This window comes from Sparus aurata, chromosome 17, assembly GCF_900880675.1.
Source record: "Sparus aurata chromosome 17, fSpaAur1.1, whole genome shotgun sequence".
NCBI classification, from domain to species: Eukaryota; Metazoa; Chordata; class Actinopteri; order Spariformes; family Sparidae; genus Sparus; species Sparus aurata.
In genome coordinates this window covers 36,204,452-36,225,786 of record NC_044203.1, presented here as the reverse complement: position 1 = coordinate 36,225,786, position 21,335 = coordinate 36,204,452, and the positions used below count along the sequence as shown (strand labels likewise).

General features: G+C 36.9%; 1 protein-coding gene across 2 annotated transcripts; it reads left to right on the top strand.

Annotated features, from left to right (window-relative positions):
* Positions 1-2,309: 2,309 nt before the first annotated feature.
* sri (sorcin) lies at positions 2,310-9,458 on the top strand. 2 transcript variants are annotated; one of them, XM_030394352.1, is made up of 8 exons: positions 2,310-2,670; positions 6,273-6,317; positions 6,491-6,560; positions 7,010-7,053; positions 7,387-7,534; positions 8,357-8,470; positions 8,651-8,709; positions 9,130-9,458. In XM_030394352.1, exons 1-8 carry the CDS (start codon positions 2,623-2,625, stop codon positions 9,154-9,156), a joined length of 555 nt encoding a protein of 184 aa, XP_030250212.1. In that variant the 5' UTR covers positions 2,310-2,622; the 3' UTR covers positions 9,157-9,458. The 2 variants fall into 2 exon arrangements, with proteins under 2 accessions (XP_030250212.1, XP_030250213.1); XM_030394353.1 differs by having other exon boundaries at positions 2,323-2,670; positions 6,276-6,317.
* Positions 9,459-21,335: the final 11,877 nt, after the last annotated feature.

Sequence of the window (21,335 nt, the reverse complement as noted above, 5' to 3'; positions counted from 1 at the left end):
TCAATAAAAATGTGTTTTTATTTTCCCTGCATCAACAATCCAAACATGCTGGCTGGTTAATGCGGATTCAGAGCTGCACGTCATGTGTCTGATCCGTCTGTTTTCCTGAACCTGCTGGTGAGACCTGCTGGGTTTGGACCAGAAATGAAGTCACCACACACACACACACACACACACACACACACACACGCACACACACACACACACACACGTTTTCACACATAGCAGGGAGTGATCTGTCAGGGCGGCAGGCTGAAATCAGCTGACACCAGCAGGATTATGTGTGTTGCATTGACATCGGGGTATCTCTCACTGCAGGACCCTCACAAGCATTTAAAAGCACGCTCAGTGATGATATATCTTTAACTCAAACCACTGTTTCAGTGCTTATTCTTACATTTTCTCAATGTATTTTCTAATTGCAGTTTGAACAGCCCTTTATACTTGATTAATACACAATTTTCTTTTCTTGTTTTCCACTTGAAATGTACATTTCTTTGCTTTTTTTTACACATTGATATTGTAATATGTTACACCTTCTCTATACTGTAGTCATTGTATTGTTTTTATTGTAAATCTCGGGGACAAAAATCCCTGAGAGATTTCTACTTTATCTCATAATTAAATAGTGATGGGACGATATTGGCTGACTTTGTTCTCCATTTTTACAATAATTCCAATTTTCTATTTTCCTTTCCTGTTGATTGAACCACTGCAACAACTTATTTTCCCAAAGTTGATCAAAACATTTAAAAATCTAATGTTGTGTTACCTACCTGTCGTGTAGCAGCAAACAGCAGGATGCTCTTCCTCCTCCACCTCCTCCACCTCCTCCTCTTCTTCGTGGTGGCTCAGCACAGCTGAAGTCAGCCTCCCTGAGTGTTGAGGATGGAGACGCAGAGGAGGTCTGGGCGACCAAACCCAACAATCAGGATTCAGTTTATACATCTCAGCTCGATCTTCAGCGTCCTCCGGTGTGTGTGCTCTCCCTCCTCTCCTCTCTGGTCCAGCTCTGCCTCTGACACCAAAGGTGGAGCATCAGATGGGTTTTCTCTGGACCGGAGTCGGACTCAGCAGGACTTTATGAGTCACTGAAGAGAACAAGCTGATTGGGCAGCTTGTCTCAAAGACTGATGTCATGCCTTCTATTAAAGGGTCATGTCTGTGTTTTGCATGTGTTAAAACATTTACTCCATATCAGGAATATTTGACTTTACCCCCGTCGATGTTTCAGAGCGAGCTGGAGTGTTTTGGATTTTTGGATGTGGTGGACATCGAACTTACATTACTGTCATCTTAATTGATGGATGTGTTTGTATATTATTGTATAAAGCTTGCAACCAAGTAAAGAATTAAAACCCTGATGATATAAAAGAGATCCCAGTTCTTTACTTTCACTACAAGTTCACTGGTTATATTGCAGCTGTAAGTCTATGACACCAACTTATTTGAAAACTTCATTACATTCATGCAGCAGTATCAGCTGGTCTACGTAAGGAAGGAAAAACATTTAACATCTGTAAGCCTAACTTTTGGTATGTGTTGGAACAGTCAAATAAAGAGAAGGCTTACATTTACATTACACTTACATTTGAGCAATGAATTGTGCAATATGTTATTTGTATGGTATATTAGGTAATACAACAGTAAAAGAGGTTATGCTTTATAGATAGCAAAGGCACTTGGATCAGCTAAGTTGCAGTTTTGGCTGTATGAATGAAACTGAGTCAACAAGTGACTGTATATCTGATGTTGTTGTAATATTCCTTTATATTTTTTCTTCACTTTGCTGCAGTGTGTCAGTTGTCAACACTGGTTATGGAGCACAGTTGCCAAAAAACCTGAGCAATATTTGGACAACAGCTGCGTTTGTGTTTATCAATTTATTCATTCAATTTTATTGTTTATTTAGCAGGGACAAATACTATAATATTAAGTATATGGAAAATAATATTACTTGTTTCATTTAGAAAAACAAAATATCATAAAATATAAAATGTTGTGTGAATATTTGGTCTCTAGTATCCGGACTGATGTTTGTTTAAAATCATAACCCAGTGAAAGTTGAAAATAATATTAATATATAATATTTTTATGGCAGTTTCTGACATGGAGCATCATTTGTACTGAATGTGGTCTGAGTAAACATTTTTTTTATATTATATCTGTTGTGAGTGTTCCTAATAATATGACAGCTGTGTGTGTGTGTGTGTGTGTGTGCAGGTTTTATCACTTAGTTCACGTCGTAGTAAAAAAGCCTCCAGCTCTGTTGTGGGGGCTGCTGCTGTCTGATTGGCCTGTTAGAGGTCATGTGGTCACTCATGGCCAATCAGAATGCAGCGTTGTGGCTCGCGCTGAGGAAACAGGACCTTTAACAGCCATCCCAAAGGTTACCCCGCTCCTACCTGCTCCCTCCCTGAGTCCAGACTGGTTATCCCGGGTCAAACTTACATTTAGCCTCTTTCCGGTGCTTTAGCCTGATTTAAAACACTTTGTGTGTTTAGCTCGGGTCGTCTTTTGGCCGTTTGTGTACATCTGCGGACGGACACACCCTCTGAAGTTAAACCTCGGTGCGGATTTTAACTGAAACTCAACGTTTTATCCTCATTGAACGGATAAAAAATGGCTTATCCAGGATACGGAGGTGCTCCAGGTGGATTCCCAGGACAGGTGAGAAAACGTTTAACTGTGCTGAAACATCGGCGTGAAGCTGATTCCGCCCACCGTCCCGGGAGAGGAGAGGAGAGGAGAGAGGAAGCAGAGGCATCCGGAGGTCTAAGGAGTGCGGAAGTTAGCAGAGTTCACCGAAATAAACGAGATTTATACAAAATCACATCAACACAATTAACATTATATCACCTGTTCAGTCTCTTAAATGTGTAGAAAACATCAGCAAACATGGAGAAGTGCAGGTGAGCTAACAGCTAACAGTTAGCACAAGTAGCTGAAGCTTCGTTAATTGCTTCCATTCACATTTTATTGTTAATCGGTTCAGTGTGTTAAACCGGAAACTGAAAAACAGGCACATGTATGTCAAAAATACTCGATTACAAACACTAGTGGAAAGTAACTACGTACATTTACTCAACTATTGTACTTAGGTGCAGTTTTATGGTGTTTGTACTTTGCTTGAATATACAACCGATAAAAAAAAAAGATAATTTGTCTACTCAGACCACATTCAGTACAAAAAATGCTCATTATCAGAAACTGACATGAAAAACTGAATATTAATATTATTTTCAATTTCAAATATCCATTAATATTCAGGATTTTGACCCTTTAAACACACAATAAGATGTTATTTTCCAAATTCTTAATACAGTGTTTAAGGTATCCACTGTGTTGAATGTCAAAGTAAAAAACAGATTTCTACAAAGTAAAATCATGTTATTACAAACATGTTTGTTTACATGATGTAACACACACACACACACACACACACACACACACACACACACATTTTCCATTATACTTTTTTCATTTTTGTACTAAATGTGTTCTTTTACCTAAGGAAGATTATTAGGACCATCATTGATGTCAAAGTGAACACAGGTTTTTACAAAGTTATGTCAGTTAATTACAAATATACATTAACATTTTGTGTGTTTTTTGTGGTATTTTTTTTGTCTCAAAAATCAAATCATATTGACCATGATTCCATTTATAAAGGGAGAAAACATCCAATGGTGTGAATACTTTTTATAAGCACTGTATTTGGTATTTGTATTGCAGTTTTTGACATATAACACTTTGTGTGATAGAGAGCCACAGGACACAAGGTAAACAGCATGTATTTGGCCTATGGGCTAAAATACAGGTATATTTGCCTATCCAATGAAAAATAGTAAGACAAAATTACAAAAACTCGTCCAGGATCACAGAATTGGACTGTGGGATTAAAAAAAAGATCATTTTAATGGGTTCTAATGGTTCATAATATGTACAACAACGGTTTATATCGTCTGTCTGTTATACACACAGTTTATTATAGACATACTATATAAGCTGAGGTTGGAATTCAAAAGACAAATAAAACAAACACACATATTTGCTAAAATGTGTGCAACATGCTAAATACAGCCAAAATTATCCAAAAATGAAAGTTAAAATAAACATAAAATGTGTCAGTGGTTGCATCAGGGTTACATTTTATGCTACTTTATAATTATCCTCCCCAATGCTCGAAAGATTATAGGAAATCTGTACTGTAAGTATAAATACAGATATATTAGTGAAATATTACTCATTTACAAGCAAAACTACTGGTATTAAAATAATACTTAAGTAAAAGTATTCTTACCAGACGCTGTTCAGAGTATTAGTTACTTTTTAACATTAAGATTTAAATGGTACTCGGTCTTTAATGATGATTTTAAAAGTAATGTAAAGTATGTATAAATCCTGCATTCAAAGTTGTACTTAACTAAAATTATTGTTAACAAAATGCACTCAAAGTTCTAACATAAAAAGTATTTGATTATTATATTTATATAATACAATATGTATGTATTATTTTAAACTATTAATTTGTGTCAGTAGCATTTTGATGTAGTAGTTTGTTGAGTTGGAGCTGATTTAAAAGAGACTATATACAGATGGGGAGTTTAACCTGTGACAAATGTAATCATTAATCATTTCCCAGTGAATCGTCATGAAGTAGAAGTATAAAGAAGTATAAAGCAACATAGTCAAGAAGCAAAGTACAAGTATCTTTAAGTTGTAAATGTTGGAATCACTGTGGATTTACAACAGGGAGTCCATTTTATTTTCTAGGAAACATTCGAGTTTCCTTCTGACGTGATTTATTTGTTCATCTTTTTTATTTAAAGCTCTTTAAAGCTGTTTGTTTGTTTGGATTAATCCTTTGTAGCCCCTGGAGTTATTGCAACCAGATTGTTGTTTTTTTGCAGTAAAGAATTTCCTTCACTATCTTCTATTTCTTGTTTACTGAGTGTGTGTGTTTTATGGTGGAAATACAATATGTCTGGGGTGAGGACGGGTGGGGTTTCTTCTTTAGACCCGAGGATAACACACACATGCAGTAGATTATCCTATCAGTCATTTCTGAGTCAGCGCTGGTGGATTCATGTAAAGTCTGCAGGCAGCTGTGATTGATTATATATGAGTGAGTGGGAGATTTGTGCTGCCAATAAGGCATTTATTAGGTTTGTTTGAGATAAAGTTAAAAAGACTCAAATGCTGCAGAAAGAATGGACTGAACTCAGGCTCACATGTTGTCACTCTGAGCCGGCTTCCAGTTAGTTAACAGGAAAGAATTTAAAAGAAGATTGCAAAGTGTGAAGAAAGCTTTATTTGACCATTTCCATCGTCAGGTAGTGGCACAATGACACAGGGTGCAGGAAGGTTTCTTCCCCTTTTACTTTGAGGCAATGTCAGTGTTATAAAAGGTTTATAATTTTTTGATAACAGCTGTATATTTCATACCTTCCATCGGAACTATTCAACTGTTTTTTATAGATGTACCTATGGACCGGACTTCTACCTGGTCTGAGATGTAAAACTCAGAAAAACAGTTCAGTACTTTTCACAATTTAAAATCTGATTGTTTACTTTAAAGCAAGACAAACAGTCTTTCTACTTACACAGCCTAAAACCTTTTGACAGAATCAGTGTTTTTGTGCTTAGAAGCAGACAAAGGGCCAGATTGAGGTTGTCAAAGAGCCGCCTGTCTAAATGTCTGCTTTGCATAACAACGTGAATGTCAGGATGTTGAAGAACCAGCTGACTGTAAATTCTGCAGCATCATTTAAATTCCCTCTGTAGTCTGTTTTACACAGAGTCATGATTGACTTTCTTCTCGTTGTCCTCTGTTTTGTGTTTTGCTAAACGAAACTTCTACAATTTAAGTCTTCCAGTCACACCGATACATATAAAAGTAAATATTAGATTTATTAAGTGACATTCTGATGAGGGATGGGAATCCAGAACCAGGTCTAAATTGTCCGATCCATCAGAATCGAAAGCCTCCAAGCTCATCAATTCCTCATCAGTTCCTGCAGTTGCACATTGCGTATGGAAAGAAAAAGTCCTGAGCGTGGCGTCTTTCACAAAGAGAGATGACAACAGTGCAAGTTATCATGTCTGTAAAATTATGATAGTAATGCCACTGATATCAATAATCATATCTCATATCCCATCCCTGATTTTAATTATCCAGAAGTCAAAGTGTTCTTGGAGGTTTGTCACATCTACTCAAGAGAAACCAACTCAATCATGCTGACGTTCGTGTTTCTCTGTCTGTCTCTCAGCAGCAGGATCCTCTCTACGGATACTTTTCATCTGTAGCTGGACAGGTAAAACACCCCCGCAACGCTTAAAGCAGAGCTTCACCTCAGTATTATTAAGTATAACTAAACAACTACACAACTATACAACAGCTCGTCAATATTGGGTTGTTGGTGTTTTTCAGCTCTTTGTGCAGTTTGCTGATCGTGTTTATTTCTCTTCCTTGTGTTTTCTGTGACAGGATGGACAGATCTCTGCAGACGAGCTGCAGCGCTGCCTCACACAGTCCGGCATGGCAGGCTCATACAAACGTAAGGAAACCAGACTTTGTCTTAAAATGAGATACACACTCACTACATTAAAGCACTGTAAGAGAGGCACAAACCATGAAGTCAGCTGTTACATCAAATGTGATGTGTATCGGTTTATCAAACTATATTAACAATTTGTTTTCTGTTTGGGAAGGAAGAGATTGTGCTCAAACCAAGTAACTGTTGTTTACTGAGTCACATCATATCATAAAGAAACAAAGCCTGTAGCCCACACAGAATCTAACTTTTTTTTTTGCAATACTCATAAAAACACAACATGCAGATCAAGCAATCAGCAACCCAAAATATATTCTCAATAAGTACGTTCAGATGTTTCTTAGTGGCAGTGAACCAGAGAAAGTTGGATATTAAGCAGAACGTCACACTGTGTCTTTTAAAGAGGACATGTAGCTGAAACTCTCATTTCTTCGTGTGTTTTCCTTTTCCAGCCTTCTGCCTGGAGACCTGCAGACTGATGATCAGCATGCTGGATGTATCCTTCACCCATCAGCCAATCAGAGAGGTTTAGCTGAGTTGTACAGAAGCTTCATAACTAAAATAAACATGCATCATCAAAGGAAAAGATAAGTTAACTCCTCTGTGGTGATGTTGATGCTGTAGTTCTGTCAAGATGACACCTCGACTTTCCATCCACATTCTCCTCATATATTTTATAATCCACATGTTGTAGTAGAACCATGTCATCATTCTCTCTGTTCTCTTGTTTATGTCGGTCTGTTGTGCTTCACATCTGGTGTTATTAGATATTTTCAGTGAGAATGTAACGTAAGAACAGTAGTGTGATTGGTCCTTGACCGGCTCTCAGAGGGACATGTCCGGCACCATGGGCTTCAACGAGTTCAAGGAGCTGTCGCAGGTTATCAACGGGTGGAAGTCCACCTTCTCATCCTACGACCGGGACCAGAGTGGAACAGTGGAGGGCCACGAGCTGCAGCAAGCCATCAGCGCCATGGGTACACACAAGCTAACAGAACAACCTGTCACACATCTAGTTTGTTTGTAGTTTTAATTATTAAGTTCGTCTCAGATTTCATTTGAAGCAACTCCTCGTAAAAGGGTTAAATAATTGTGCGGTGGCAGGTGTACATACAAACACCGCTGAGGCTCACTGTGACATGTTCGGCTCTTTTTACTTGTCACTGTCAGCAGCAGATGTTTGTGAACACTGTTTTCTACTGATCCAATCATTGAACTAGTAACCACAACATCACCAGACTCCCTTAACGAATCACCTGATTTTAAGAGTTGCTTCATGAGGAGAAACTCAACAAACTTTATGAAACAGCTGCAATAAATTCTAACTCATTGTGTCCTTGTTGTAAATTCAGCATTAAATCTTTCAGCTGAAGTTGTTTGTCTCCTTGTAAAAAGTGTCAGTTTGTGGCAGCATGTCTGTACCAGCCTGTCTGCTTCTGTGTCTAAAGTGCTAAAGTCTTACCTGCCAACATTGATCAGCTGTTTGAACACACTGTTTACACTGATTTCACCATTTACACTCCATTTATGAAAGAAGAAACATGTTATTGATCTAAACATGTCACATGTTACAAAGACACTAAACAGTAACAATATAGGCTCCTTCTTTGTCCCCGTGGAGAAAGTCCCCAGACTCCCTTAACAAATGTGTCAGTTTAGTGAGTTGTTGAGTTGGAGACACTTTATAAACTCTGTGAAACTCTGTCTCTGACTCATTCTGCATTATTTGGACCTTCTTGATTTACGTTAACATCCTTTCTTTCTTAATGATACTTAAAGATGTATGTGTGCGTTTGCAGGTTTTAATCTGAGTCCTCAGGCCATGAACGTCATCATGAGGCGCCACAGCACAAACGGAAGAATCGCCTTCGATGATTTTATAAGCTGCTGTGTGAAGCTGCGAGCCCTGACCTGTGAGTGAGATCAATACGCTTCTTTAACAGTCATTTAGTAGATAAATCAGCTGCTTGTTGCAGCAGAACAAACGGAACCTTTGGAGCTCCTCGCCATCATCACACGGCTAATAATCTCTGTGTTCATCAGAATTTAAGTCGGCTGGTTTAAGGTTTGTGTTTTTGTGTTTGTTTTTCCAGCCCAGTTCCAAAGCAGAGACACGTCCCGAACAGGCCAGGCCATGTTTGGGTATGATGATGTAAGTTTTCACACCTTCTGAGAAAGAGAAAGTAAATAACGTGCACTGAATTGTGATGTGTTGATATTTTCTGCTTTTCAGACAAAACAATAGAAATTTCCTCCCAGTGAAAGAATTTACTTGTTCTGCCTTCTTCCTCGTTTTAATTGATAATGGAGTGTTTATTCTGTAATATTGTCATCCTGAGTTTCCTGCTTTTGCTCGTCTTTCAAAGCACTTTGCCACATAGATTAAGTTCATTATTATAATAATATAATCAGACATTAGGTTTGAGGACAGAGCTGAGTGTGGTGTTTTATGTACTCTGCTGCTAGACTGTGTAGAAATATAGAAATGTGTTAGATGAGTGGATTAGGACGCGGCACTGAATGATGAAGAGTTGTACGCTGACAGTCTGTGTCTTTGTCTCTCTCTCTTTAGTTTATCCAGGTCACCATGAGCTTATGAAGAGGAAAACACCAAACTGAAGGGAAACACCAACTTTTAACATCTCCTCATATTAACAGCACCACCTGTACTTTCTATGTGTATTTTAAATGTTAATCATTGGAGTTCATACAGTGTTAAAATGTCACTCACATTCCATTGTTTCTTTTAAAAGGCCTAATGCATATTGTAACACACGTATAAGACTATTGTAACCTCAGGCTGCACCAATGACGGACCACTATGTGCCTGTTAGCCCATAATCATGGCAGACATCAGAGTGTGAGCATGTATGAAATGAATAAACATATCCAACAAGAACATGTGACGTCTCACACTGATGTTCAGCTGATCGTCTCCACATTGTGACAGAACAATCAGTCTAAACTCAGCACACAGTTTTTGTTAATGGCCGGTTGAGAAGAGTGACTTTTGTCATGTGTAACGTGACAACTGAGCTGAGGTGAGAACATCGAGCAGGTGATGGAGGCTGAAGAGCTCCATCTAGTGTCAGGTTATGACCAGGAGACGAAATACAGCTGTTTATGAGTTGTATTGGCCCTTTAAAGGTATTTGTGTAACATTGCACCACCCTGGGAGCCACCTGCCTGCCTGCCTCTCGAGCTCACCACCTCCACCTGCCAGCGACTCCTTTGTGGTCCATAAATTCACCTTTCAAATGGACTTCCTGTTTGGTGTCAACTTTTGGTTGCAGCAAGACAACTTTTTGTTTTTCCCATAATTACGGCTTTTATTTATCATTTGGATTTATTTAGCATAGAATTTGACTTTTTGTTCCAAACTTTAATGATTTTATCATGACTTCTTGTTGCATTAAGAAATGATCAGGTTACTATGACTTCATGTGATTCGTTCCCACTGAATAGATCATCTGTTTAGGAGTTAATTAAATCAAGGTTAAAGTTAATTAAAGTTATCTGGATCGATTACAGAAATGTTTCATGTGTTTGGATGTAAAATGTGTAATTATTTCTATTAGTACTGGTGCTGTTCTGCCTTCAGAGACACTGAGCAGAAGCACATGTTTTATTTTAAGTTTTATGTGACTGACATGCAGCTAATTTTAGTTAATTAATCGATTAAGTAATTGAATTATCATTTCTGTCAATGGTGATGTTTATGAATCTCAGTTTGTTTGATCAGCTCATCTTGCACACAGACTAAATAAGAAATCAAATACCATCCACCACTTTTAATTGTGTTAACCACAACTCACCACATGTAGAGTTGTGTTAAATGTTGAATCCCATGTTTGGCTGCCATCAGCTGGTGTCAAAGAAGAGAATACAGGAAGTATAGTCATTCAAAAAATTAAACAAAATGGGGCAATAAAAGACACACAGTTCTTGCTCATTCATTTTTATTTCATATAAGACCTCACGTCATGTGGATGAGACAATAGACGAGAGCAAGACAGGCTGACAGGATTGGCCAACGAGATACTTGTTAGCTGGGTTAGTCGTTGCAGGTAGGTGCGTCAATGTTCTCGTCAGATATGTTCATGGTTTCTTCAATTTTAGGGGCTAAACTTCGAAAACCATTTCGCGCTAAATCTATTGGCTTGAAAATACAATAAGCAGGTGTTCCTTTCTGTGAAAAAATAAAATAAAACACAATAGATAAAAGGTTATTTTTTTCTCTTCGTGATTACCATTGACATTGCACAGACTTTAACTTTGTATGTGACCGGCTTTGCTCATATAAAGAAACACTGGGTGTGGTTTGTAGCTTCTTTCACACTGTTCAGCCAAATACTTGGAAATGGATGGATATTAAAAATATTGCTCTATAGTGCTACTAGTCATCAAAAACCTCCACTGGTTACCTTATAAAAAATAATAAAAACATTTATGTTACAACAGTTTAATCTGCTACTTACCTGCAGTGAGCGCCTTATGCCATAGCGCACATAGGTAGCAAGGTGTTCACAGTTGTTGGTAAAGACTTTATATTTTCCACACTCTTCTTTCTTTTCTTTGATTCTTTTCTCAATCCTGTCTGGCTTTCTTTCTTCAGCTGGATATCCATTGTCATTGTCAAGGTAATTCTTCTTCTTGTGAGTTCTGTATTTTTTTCTCCACTCGTCAAGTTTACCAAATTCACAGATATATTCCTTGTTTCCCTTACCTGTTTGTGAGAATAAAGTTTTAGAAATGTTGTCCACAAACTTAATAGAAACTCATGTTACTCCTGTTTTCTATTTGTTCTTTTCTTTTTTTTCTTTTGCACAAACAGGGTATGGTAGCTGTACAACAGTGAGCCAGTCAGCACTCAGAATTTGATAAAAAGTAAATATCATTCAGACGTCAGACATCTTTTTTAGTAAAAAGCCCTCTGAACCTTTGGGTCTTTCTTCCTGTCTATGCTGGAAAAAGAGCAGAAGCCTCAGGACACTGTGCACGTCTGATCTGTAGCAGAAACCTGATCTATTCCACCCATGTGCAGGTGTGGTTGGGGCCTTGTTGGAGTTTTGGTGAGAGGTTGTTAAACGTCCTCACAGCGAACACGGAGACTCATCTACTCACTAGTCCGTCTTTACAGGCCACTTTAGTTACACACTGTTCTAACTCTGACTTTACAACTTGCACATTGATCAGTTTATAGAAAACCTGGATAGTAATTGTGCAGTAAGACTCTTAGTGGTGGTGACGTTTCAGTCATGTGACCGTGATGTCGTCTGTTTGTAGCCTAACATTAGCTTCTTACTGCTACACAGTTCATTTAGCTTCACACATCACAGAGTGGAGTTCATCTGTGAGGAGTATCTTGACTGAATCACTGACTTCTGGTAATTATTTGAAATTATATAAAATATTCAAGAATGGGGCAAGAGCACCCAACTATGTTCCACTGTTGTCTTCTTATACAAACTTCATGTAGCACTTGTGCTTTGAATAATAAAACATTCAAAGCCATCAAACAAACACGATTTCCTTTGATGTCACAGATTCTTTATAGATATGTTTCATTAAAATGGTGTTGCTGGTTTCTTTTCATTAATCTTGAGTAATACTATCTTTAAATTTGCATACTTTTATTTTAAGGTTTCTAACACGTACCTCTGCGGTGAAATATGTCATTATCACCTTGGCTAACGTTCACCCCACTCTCTGGGCCCACATAGACAGCATAGTGACTGTATGGGCGACATTTCTTCGGAAGTTCAATTATATCTCCAAATTGATACTGTGAACAGAAGAAATGCCTTTTTTAAATAGACTTTAATATTCAGTAGAAAAGCACATCACAACAATCAGACTGACAAAATAACAAATGTGGATATATGATATCAAATAATGAAAATATCCACTAATACAGTGAAAAGTGTCAAAACTTTGAATGAACTTTTCAAGTGAGTTATTTTGCTGTTTCTACAGTGAATTGAATGTCTCTGCCCTCTTTCAGCTTGAGACAAACATTTATGTGATTACTTAGGAAATAATTTCAGTTTCAGCAAATACCTGAAAATTGGACTCAGAACCGAGGAAGAGGAGGAGAAAAGTAGCAAATTAACCCTAACCTCTCATCACATCTCATCTCATTCAAATCACTATTCAAGGTTTTATTTTTGGGTCATGGGTAACACTTTATAATAACCATCCTTAATAAAAAGGTAAACTTATAGTTAATTAGATTTAGTTAATTCATTTCACTGTTAAGAAACAATAAAATGGTTCATTAAACATCTATTAAGCAAACTCTAATGATGTCCAAATAATGTTTATAAATGACCTACAAAGTATTTATGAACCATTTACAAAGTAGTATGAACAGCAACTGCAACTTTCCAATAAACAACTGCTAATAAATCATTTATGAATAATTTCAATTCTTAACAGTGAAATTAATATCAACTCAAGTTCACTTAACTTTACAGTTGCATTTTTTATTATATATGATAATATAATATATATATATATATTTATTTTAATGATATGACATTTTATAAAGTGTTACTAAATATATATATCAAGATATCAAAGACTCAGAAAAACACTGAGGACATGACCTCATTATCCTCATTGATAACTACGGCCCAAAGATACTGTGTCAACATCTTGTGGATGACCATAAAGTTCTGTTCAATATAAACACAATGTGACGGTTTCAAATTTGACTCATGTTTGTGTTCTTCAGCATTGATAACACAACATTAACAATAATGATGTGAAAGTAGCTTACCTTCCCATCAGTCTTTATTCCTATAATCACCAGCTGAAGGATCACAGCAACCAAGATCAAGCTTTTCATTATTGCAGCAGTGGAGAGCTGACATGGTGAGAGCAGGAGAACATTTAATCATTCTAAAAGTTTTGGAAAATGTCATTCGAAACAACCATTATCAACGTATCTGCTTTAAAAAATATGTCCCTGTTAGCTTTAGCTTGTCCTCAGGGGTCATTCTGACCCCAAATTAAATCTTTTGCCGTCAAAATGTTTTTTATTCATCATTTGTGGTAATGGGTTGGACTGAAGTAAGACAAAAGGTGTAACACAGAATTGATTGACAATTTATACTATATACTATATACTATATATATCAAACCAGAAGGGACATTTTTGACCCCAGAGAACTAAAAGGCGTGTGGTAATCGGGAAGGTATTACAAGGGTTAAATGAGTGTAGGACACACTCACATGGAAGAAAGAATATGTGGAAACAAGAAATAGAAGGACAGAAAGTCGTCACTGGGCAGATACAGTCATGACTTACTACTGATGTGATGAGAAGATGATGATTGTATGATAGAAATTAGCTTCTTAGCACCCTGAATGTGCACACACACACACACACACACACACACACACACACACACACACACACACACACACACACACACACATATGCATGATTGGATTTAACATCAAGCATAAACCAAAGTCTCACAAAACAACAACAACAACAAAAAAACCCACAACATTGTCTTCCAACAATTTTTGGCAGTTTTTCCAATTTTCTGTTCTTAGAAAGCCATTTCACCCCATTGTCGGAATTCAATAGAATACCTGTCATTCAGGTGTTATCTATAGAAGTTATTGGAACAGGTCTTACCTTCTGCAGTGAGATGGTGGAAGCCTGTTAGTGTTGGAGAAGGTTTCTCCTTATATACACTGAACATACCTGTGATAATATCTCTGTCCTGTCCTGCAGGGACTTTATCAGACTCATTTGAATGCTCAAACTTAAAGCAAAAGCATATCAGTTATCACACTGGCTTCATTTAAATATAGAGTATGTGTGTTTTTCACAGAATTACATTTCAAATATAATTCTACATTCACATCTATTATGTTAGTGACCTGTTTAAGGGTCCTGAATAAATATTAGTATGACACATTCTCTAAAGTTATTAACATTAACCTGGTAATCAGTCATTTGTGACAAAGAAGTGTAATAGAAACAGGATATTTTGAAGTTTAACAATAAACATTATTGTCCAAAATGACAACTGTGCACTGAATCACTAAACTTTAACTGGGAATTTAATTATTAGAAATTAGCAACTTTTTATGCATTATTTTTTTAGATAGATGTTTTTCTATTATCATGTCATATTAGTTTTCATATTTGCGAATGCTTGGTGGTTATTCGATTGGTTAATTCTTAAATAAGTCACACCTCGTTCAGTTACAGATTCGGGGGGGGGGGTTCAATGATAAAGTTTTTTGTCTATTTTGTCTTAACCCTCCTGTTGTCTTCGGGTCAAAAATGACCTGGAACTGTGTTTAACAGCAGAGAAAAGGCCTTATATGTTGTTTTTTCAACTTACAATTTTATGACTTTTCCTAAAGTGACCCCAACATTCCAAAAAGGGAAATATTGTCTTTATTCATATTTCCATTGAAGCTGTTCACCACCTGGTACAAATATTTTGTATACTGAAGGAACACCCTTCATCTCATGATCTCTCTCTCTCACACACACACACACACACACACACACACACACACACACACACACACACACTCAATCACACAGGTGCAGGTCTGTCACCTTTCCAAGACCCCATACACAACTTTCAAAGTTCAAACACAACCATTAAAGCGTTGTTTACTAACACTTCTACATTCGGAGTGTAAATGTGCTGCAGGTGACAGAACCCTGCAGAACACAGGTCTGGGACCAGCAGGTGGAGCAGCTGCTGGTTCTCCTGTTGTGGTGGTGGTCGCTGGTCGCCCTCTCAGGTCGCCTTGTTGGTTTATGTTGTTCACATTTGACTGTTATTGTAAGTGCCTTCAGTTAATTGCATTCAAAACTTATTTCTGCGCATTTGTGATACTTTCTTGGGCTATACAAGTACTATCTCTTGATAATTTTTTTTTATTAAAATGTTTACCACCTTTGCAGTACCTTAATAATAATAATGATAATAAAAATCTACTTTAGTAAAGAAAACATATATGATGGATGTGTTGAAATAACCCTAACCCTAATAAATAAAGACGAGTCTGTCTGCACTGTAAAAAGGAAAACTCTGATATTTTTGAGTTTCTGATAGATGACAGGTTGTTTCTTCATGCAAAATAGATTTGGCATTTAAAATGAGATGAAATTGCTTTATTTTAGATATTGAGAGAGAGTGAGTCATTTTTGACCTGGAGCACAAGGAGTGTATACAGAATGTGAAGACAACAGGAGGGTTAAGTTCTGTATGAGGGTCAACCAGTGGAGAATAATGTCTTGTGTTTTTAAACTGACATCCAGCTTGCTATCTAAGTGTTGAATAACATGGAAATGTTTATGATGAATTGACATGGAATCTGTATTTATGTGAGACTATTGGTAATATGTCAGATGTAACAAGGTTTTGTCTGCAGTTTCTGTCCAGGGTTGTTTCTGGGATGGTGGTTCTGTCTCCTGACCTTGTGTGGGATCTATACTACCACTTATCAATACAAAGGAAGATTCAAATGTTTATCCATTATGAAAAGATATTTGACATTGTAACAGATACTGCACAGTTTAATGATTCCCTCATTCAAACACATTTTAACTGTCAGTTTAAACTTTTATTGAACCCTGTTTAAAGCCTCTTGATATGGAAATCATACAAACTGAAAGGACAATGGAAGGCTTCTTTTTAGAGAACAGTTAAGAGATAATTGATTTATTGGTGTTAACTGCCCACTGCTACAGAGATCACAGTAATAAAACTGTAGAAAATCCTTGTTCTCTGGCAAGTATGTATGTTCACACCGCTGAGATAAAGATCAGTGGAACGTCTGTTTATTTAGTATCAAAATGAGAACTAGAGGTAACACTTCACAATAAGGGCACAAATCATATACTTAAATAATGCTTAACTAACTAATGCATGAAAACAAATGTACATGTATTAATATCAGAACATATATTGATCGCCCCAATAAATAACAGATTCAAAACATGTTGCAAAATTTTAAGGAGCTACTGGCTGTTACAACTTTAAACTTTAATTTATCAGCTTCTTTTCTTAAATGCATTTTTATTTGCATAGTTTTTAATAGGAAGACTCAAACAAGAGCTGGGACAATGTTATTTATTATTTCATATCTAATTGTATTCTTTGCTGAATGTTCTCAAACCCCCTGTGTGACATCCTGCATTAATATTATGTCTTACTGTTGAAGTCTGTGTGCATTGTGTTACATTGAATGTCATCACATTTCCGCTCACCTGCTGCAGCGCGGGGGGGGGGGGGGGGGGCTTAATTAATCCAACACACAACAGACGCATCAGTGACAAAGGTCCACTCGCTTGGCTGAACTTGGACAGCTGTTGTGCTGGTAAGGCGTGTTATGATGCTCACCTTACCTGTTAAATAAGTTTATTCTTGCTGGAACTGAATGTAAATGTAACAATAGACCTTTTGTTGACGTCTTTCTGAATTTTGAACATTTGTTGTGTTTTTATTCGCCAACAACCGTACGTAATGTCTGTTAATGTGAGAACTTGCTGTGTGTGTGTGTGTATGGGGCGTTGATTGTAAAGTTGAGCATGCTAAAACAACTTTTCGCAACATTTAGCAACAAACCCAATTTAAAAAACAGATGTGAATTTTTGTATGTTACTTTTGACCAGATTTACAGCAATATTTGTGAGCTTTGTGATATTTTCTTCTCTTGTAAAAATATGTCAATGTAAAATCTAAATAAAAATTCTAAATCTAAATGTTGAATCTAAATCTAAATGTTAAATGTGAAATTTAAATCTAAATGTTAAATCTAAATCTAAATGTTAACTGTTAAATCTAAATCTAAATGTTAAATCTAAATCTAAATCTAAACATTAAATTCAAATTTAAATCTAAATGTTAAATCTAAAGCTAAATGTTTAATTTAAATTTAAACATAAATGTTAAATGTAAATTTAGATCTAAATGTTAAATTTAAATTTTCATCTAAATGTTAAATATAAATCCGTCCATCCATTTTCTTCCGCTTATTTGGGGCCAGGTCGCGGTGGCAGCTGTCTGAGCAGGGACACCCAGATTTCCCTCTCCCCGGACACTTCCTCTAGCTCTTCCAGGAGGATCCCAAGGTGTTCCCAGGCCAGCCGAGTGACATAGTCACTACAGCATGTCCAGGGTCTTCCTCTGGGTTTCCTCCCGGTGGGGCATGTCAGGAACACCTCCTGAGGAAGGTGTCCAGGGGGCATCTGATACAGATGCCCTAAATTTAAATATAAATGTTAAATGTTAAATATAAATATATTACACTGACATTATATATTTACAAGAAAAGTAAACCACAATGCTCACAAATATTGCTGCAAATTTGGTAAAAAGTGACATTAAAAAATTCACATCTGTTTTTTTAATGAGGTTTGTTGCTAAATGTGGCGAAAAGTTGCTGTTTATTTTAGCATGTGCAACTTTACAATCGGCACCCAATGTGTGTGTGTGTATGTGTGTGTGTATGTGTGTGTGGAGAGGGCCCTGTGCTGCTTCTACAGGTGGTAATGATGTTAAACTGTTATCTGGGATGTTGTTGTGCACTTTTATTGAAGGACTGCATTTTAGTTATTATTATTTATTTCATGTTTTTTTTTTTTTGTATTTCTTTATTTTTTCTTTTTGTAGCAAACAAGCTACACTTGCTGTCAGGGATTGTTGTAACACTTTTTGTCTCAGCTCCTATAACTTGCAGAATGTTTGTGGAAAGGCACTCAAATTTTGACACAAAGTACCCTAATTTGTCTACTATGAATAACAATGTTCTGAACTTATCCAACTATATCACATAATTCATTATTTGATGTCAAAGATTGTGTGTGTGTTTCTGTGTGTGTTATCCATCTACTCAGGGGGATAAGAGTGACAGTGGTGACAGATGTATGCAGATTTTCCAGGGGTGCAGTTTTTTGTGGGCCTAGAACTTGCAATTTACACTTTTCTTTGGGTTTTGGAATTTGCTGTGCATCAAAGTCTTTGAACTAATACAAGTTACCTTATTCAAACGTCAACAGTATCAATACTAATCAAAATACAGACTTGGTCCAAAAAATTACTTTGTTACATGAAAATGTATGTTTTGGCTGTAAAATCTGCACACTTCTTCTCATAGCCATGCAAATACACATGCAAAGATCAGGGAGGGAGTGGTTATACATGAAATTGATGACATCACTCTTATGTTATCCCTTATTGGTGAAAGTGATGCTGTTACAACCATCCACGGTTTCCCCTACTATCTCTACCTGCCCAGAAACAAATGACTGACAGACAAATTTAGTGAATAAATGGAACATTTAGCAGCTAAAGAGAGATGTTTTCCTAGGAGATGGTGGAGATCAGCTCAGAGCTCATAACTCAGAGCTGTACAATCATACACTTTTACTTGTTTTTTTGTCTTAAGTACTGTATGTAGGTGGAGAATTATGTCTTGTGTCTTTAAACTGACATCCAGCTTGCTCTCTAAGTGTTGAATAACATGGAAATGTTTATGCTGAATTAACATGGAATCTGCATTTCTACACGACTATTGGTAATATGTCAGATGTAACAAGGTTTTGTCTGCAGTTTGTGTCCAGGGTTGTTTCTGGGATGGTGGTTCTGTCTCCTGACCTTGTGTGGGATCTATACTACCACTTATCAATACAAAGGAGGATTCAAATGTTCATCCATTATGAATAGATATTTGACATTGTAACAGAAGTGCTTCAACAGACACTGCACAACTTAATGGTTCCCTCATTCAAACACATTTTAACTGTCAGTTTAAACTTTTATTGAACCCTGTTTTAAAGCCTCTTGATATGGAAATCATTATACAAACTGAAAGGACAATGGAAGGCTTCTTTTTAGAGAACAGTTAAGAGATAATTAATTTATTGGTGTTAAGTGCCCACTGCTACAGAGATCACAGTATAAAACAGTAGAAAAGCCTTGTTCTCTGGCAAGTGTGGATGTTGACACACCGCTGAGATAAAGATCAGTGGAACGTCTGTTTATTTAGTATCAACATTAGAACTAGAGGTAACACTTCACAATAAGGGCACAAATCATATACTTAAATAATCCTTAACTAACTAATGCACGATTAACGCAGCATGTCTCATAACTTCCTGTTGCTCACCATTAACAAATGATCAAGTCACTCTGACTTCATGTGATTAGTTCACACTTATTGGATCGTTAGTTTAGGATGTTAATTCCGAGTTACTTCATACATTAATTGATATATGATCAAATTAGCTGGATTCCTCATATATCTATTTAAATTATTAGAGGTAAAACTCTGAAATAGCCAAGATTCGATTAAAGTTCAGGAAAAATAATACAAATATGTGCAGCAGAACTTTTTTTCTCATTTTCTAACCCATTAATAATCTCTGCACCACACAGATTTATCTCCTGCGTTGGGAACCAGTGGATGAAACTACCTAATAGTTTATAAAGTTCAACAGCTACAGCAGAATTAATGCAATATTAATAATCTAATGATAAATGTTCTAATAATATATCAGTCACAGGGACATTTTCTACAGAACAAGTTTTACTTTTAATACTTTGAGCTATACTTTTACTTTGGTAGGATTTTGAATGCAGGACTTTTACATTGTTGCGTTGCTACTTTGACTTGAGTAAAAGATTGTAATACTTCTTCCACCACTGGGTATTTGTGAGGGAGTTTCTAGATGGCATGACCCTCCTGATGCTCACCAAAGTTTAATATATTTCATTGATTGTTTTGTTTATTGATCAAATACTGGTTTCTAATGTTTTCTCTGTAATAAACCTTGTATTAGGTTGGTCACTCAGTTCATTCTCTTGTGCTTTGTTCCCACCTCGCCTATTTGAATTATGTTGTGTTGATAAGAGGTTACCACAATCTAAGACTGTTTAGTTGCGCTGTCTTATAATCAATCTATAGTATAAGACATTACATGGGGTTAAATGTGCATATGAAATGTGTTAATTTTTTAAAAAGGAGCTAAGCCAAGAATTGGTATTGTGTTGCTCAATAAGTGTATCCATCGAATAAATCAAGTGTATTGTGTACTCACCAGTCTTTTGTCTTCTTTGTCTGTCTCCTTTTTTTAAAGGACTACTGCATATTGTAACCCACGTATAAGACTGTTGTAACCTCAGGCTGCACCAATGACGGACCACTATGTGCCTGTTAGCCCATAATCATCGCAGACATCAGAGTGTGAGCATGTATGAAATGAATAAACATATCCAACAAGAACATGTGACGTCTCACACTGATGTTCAGCTGATCATCTCCACATTGTGACAGAACAATCAGTCTTAACTCAGCACACAGTTTTTTTTAATGGCCGGTTGAGAAGAGTGACTTTTGATATGTGTAACGTGACAACTGAGCTGAGGTGAGCCGAGAGCATCGAGCAGGTGATCGAGGCTGAAGAGCTCCATCTAGTGTCAGGTTACGACCAGGAGAGGTGTGCAGAATTGGACACAATCAATTAAGCTGTAGGAGCTGCATACATGCAGTCACAAGGTAGGAGCTGTAATCACTTTTTCGCAGGTGAAAAACAACCTTTTATGAGTTGTATTGGCCCTTTAAAAGTATCTCTGTAACACTAAGTCTCCACCTGCACCACCCTTGGAGCCACCTGCCTCCCTCTCGAGCTCACCACCTCCACCTGCCAGAGATTCCTTTGTGGTCCATAAATTCACCTTTCAAATGGACTTCCTGTTTGGTGTCAACTTTTGGGTCCACCTGTTCTACGAC

Excerpts from the sequence above, each read along its gene's own strand:
- sri (XM_030394352.1), top strand. The coding sequence starts at position 2,623 with ATGGCTTATCCAGGATACGGAGGTGCTCCAGGTGGATTCCCAGGACAG. Across the intron at positions 6,318-6,490 it reads TTTCATCTGTAGCTGGACAG|GATGGACAGATCTCTGCAGA; the intron begins GTAAAACACCCC and ends TTTCTGTGACAG. Across the intron at positions 8,471-8,650 it reads GAAGCTGCGAGCCCTGACCT|CCCAGTTCCAAAGCAGAGAC; the intron begins GTGAGTGAGATC and ends TTGTTTTTCCAG.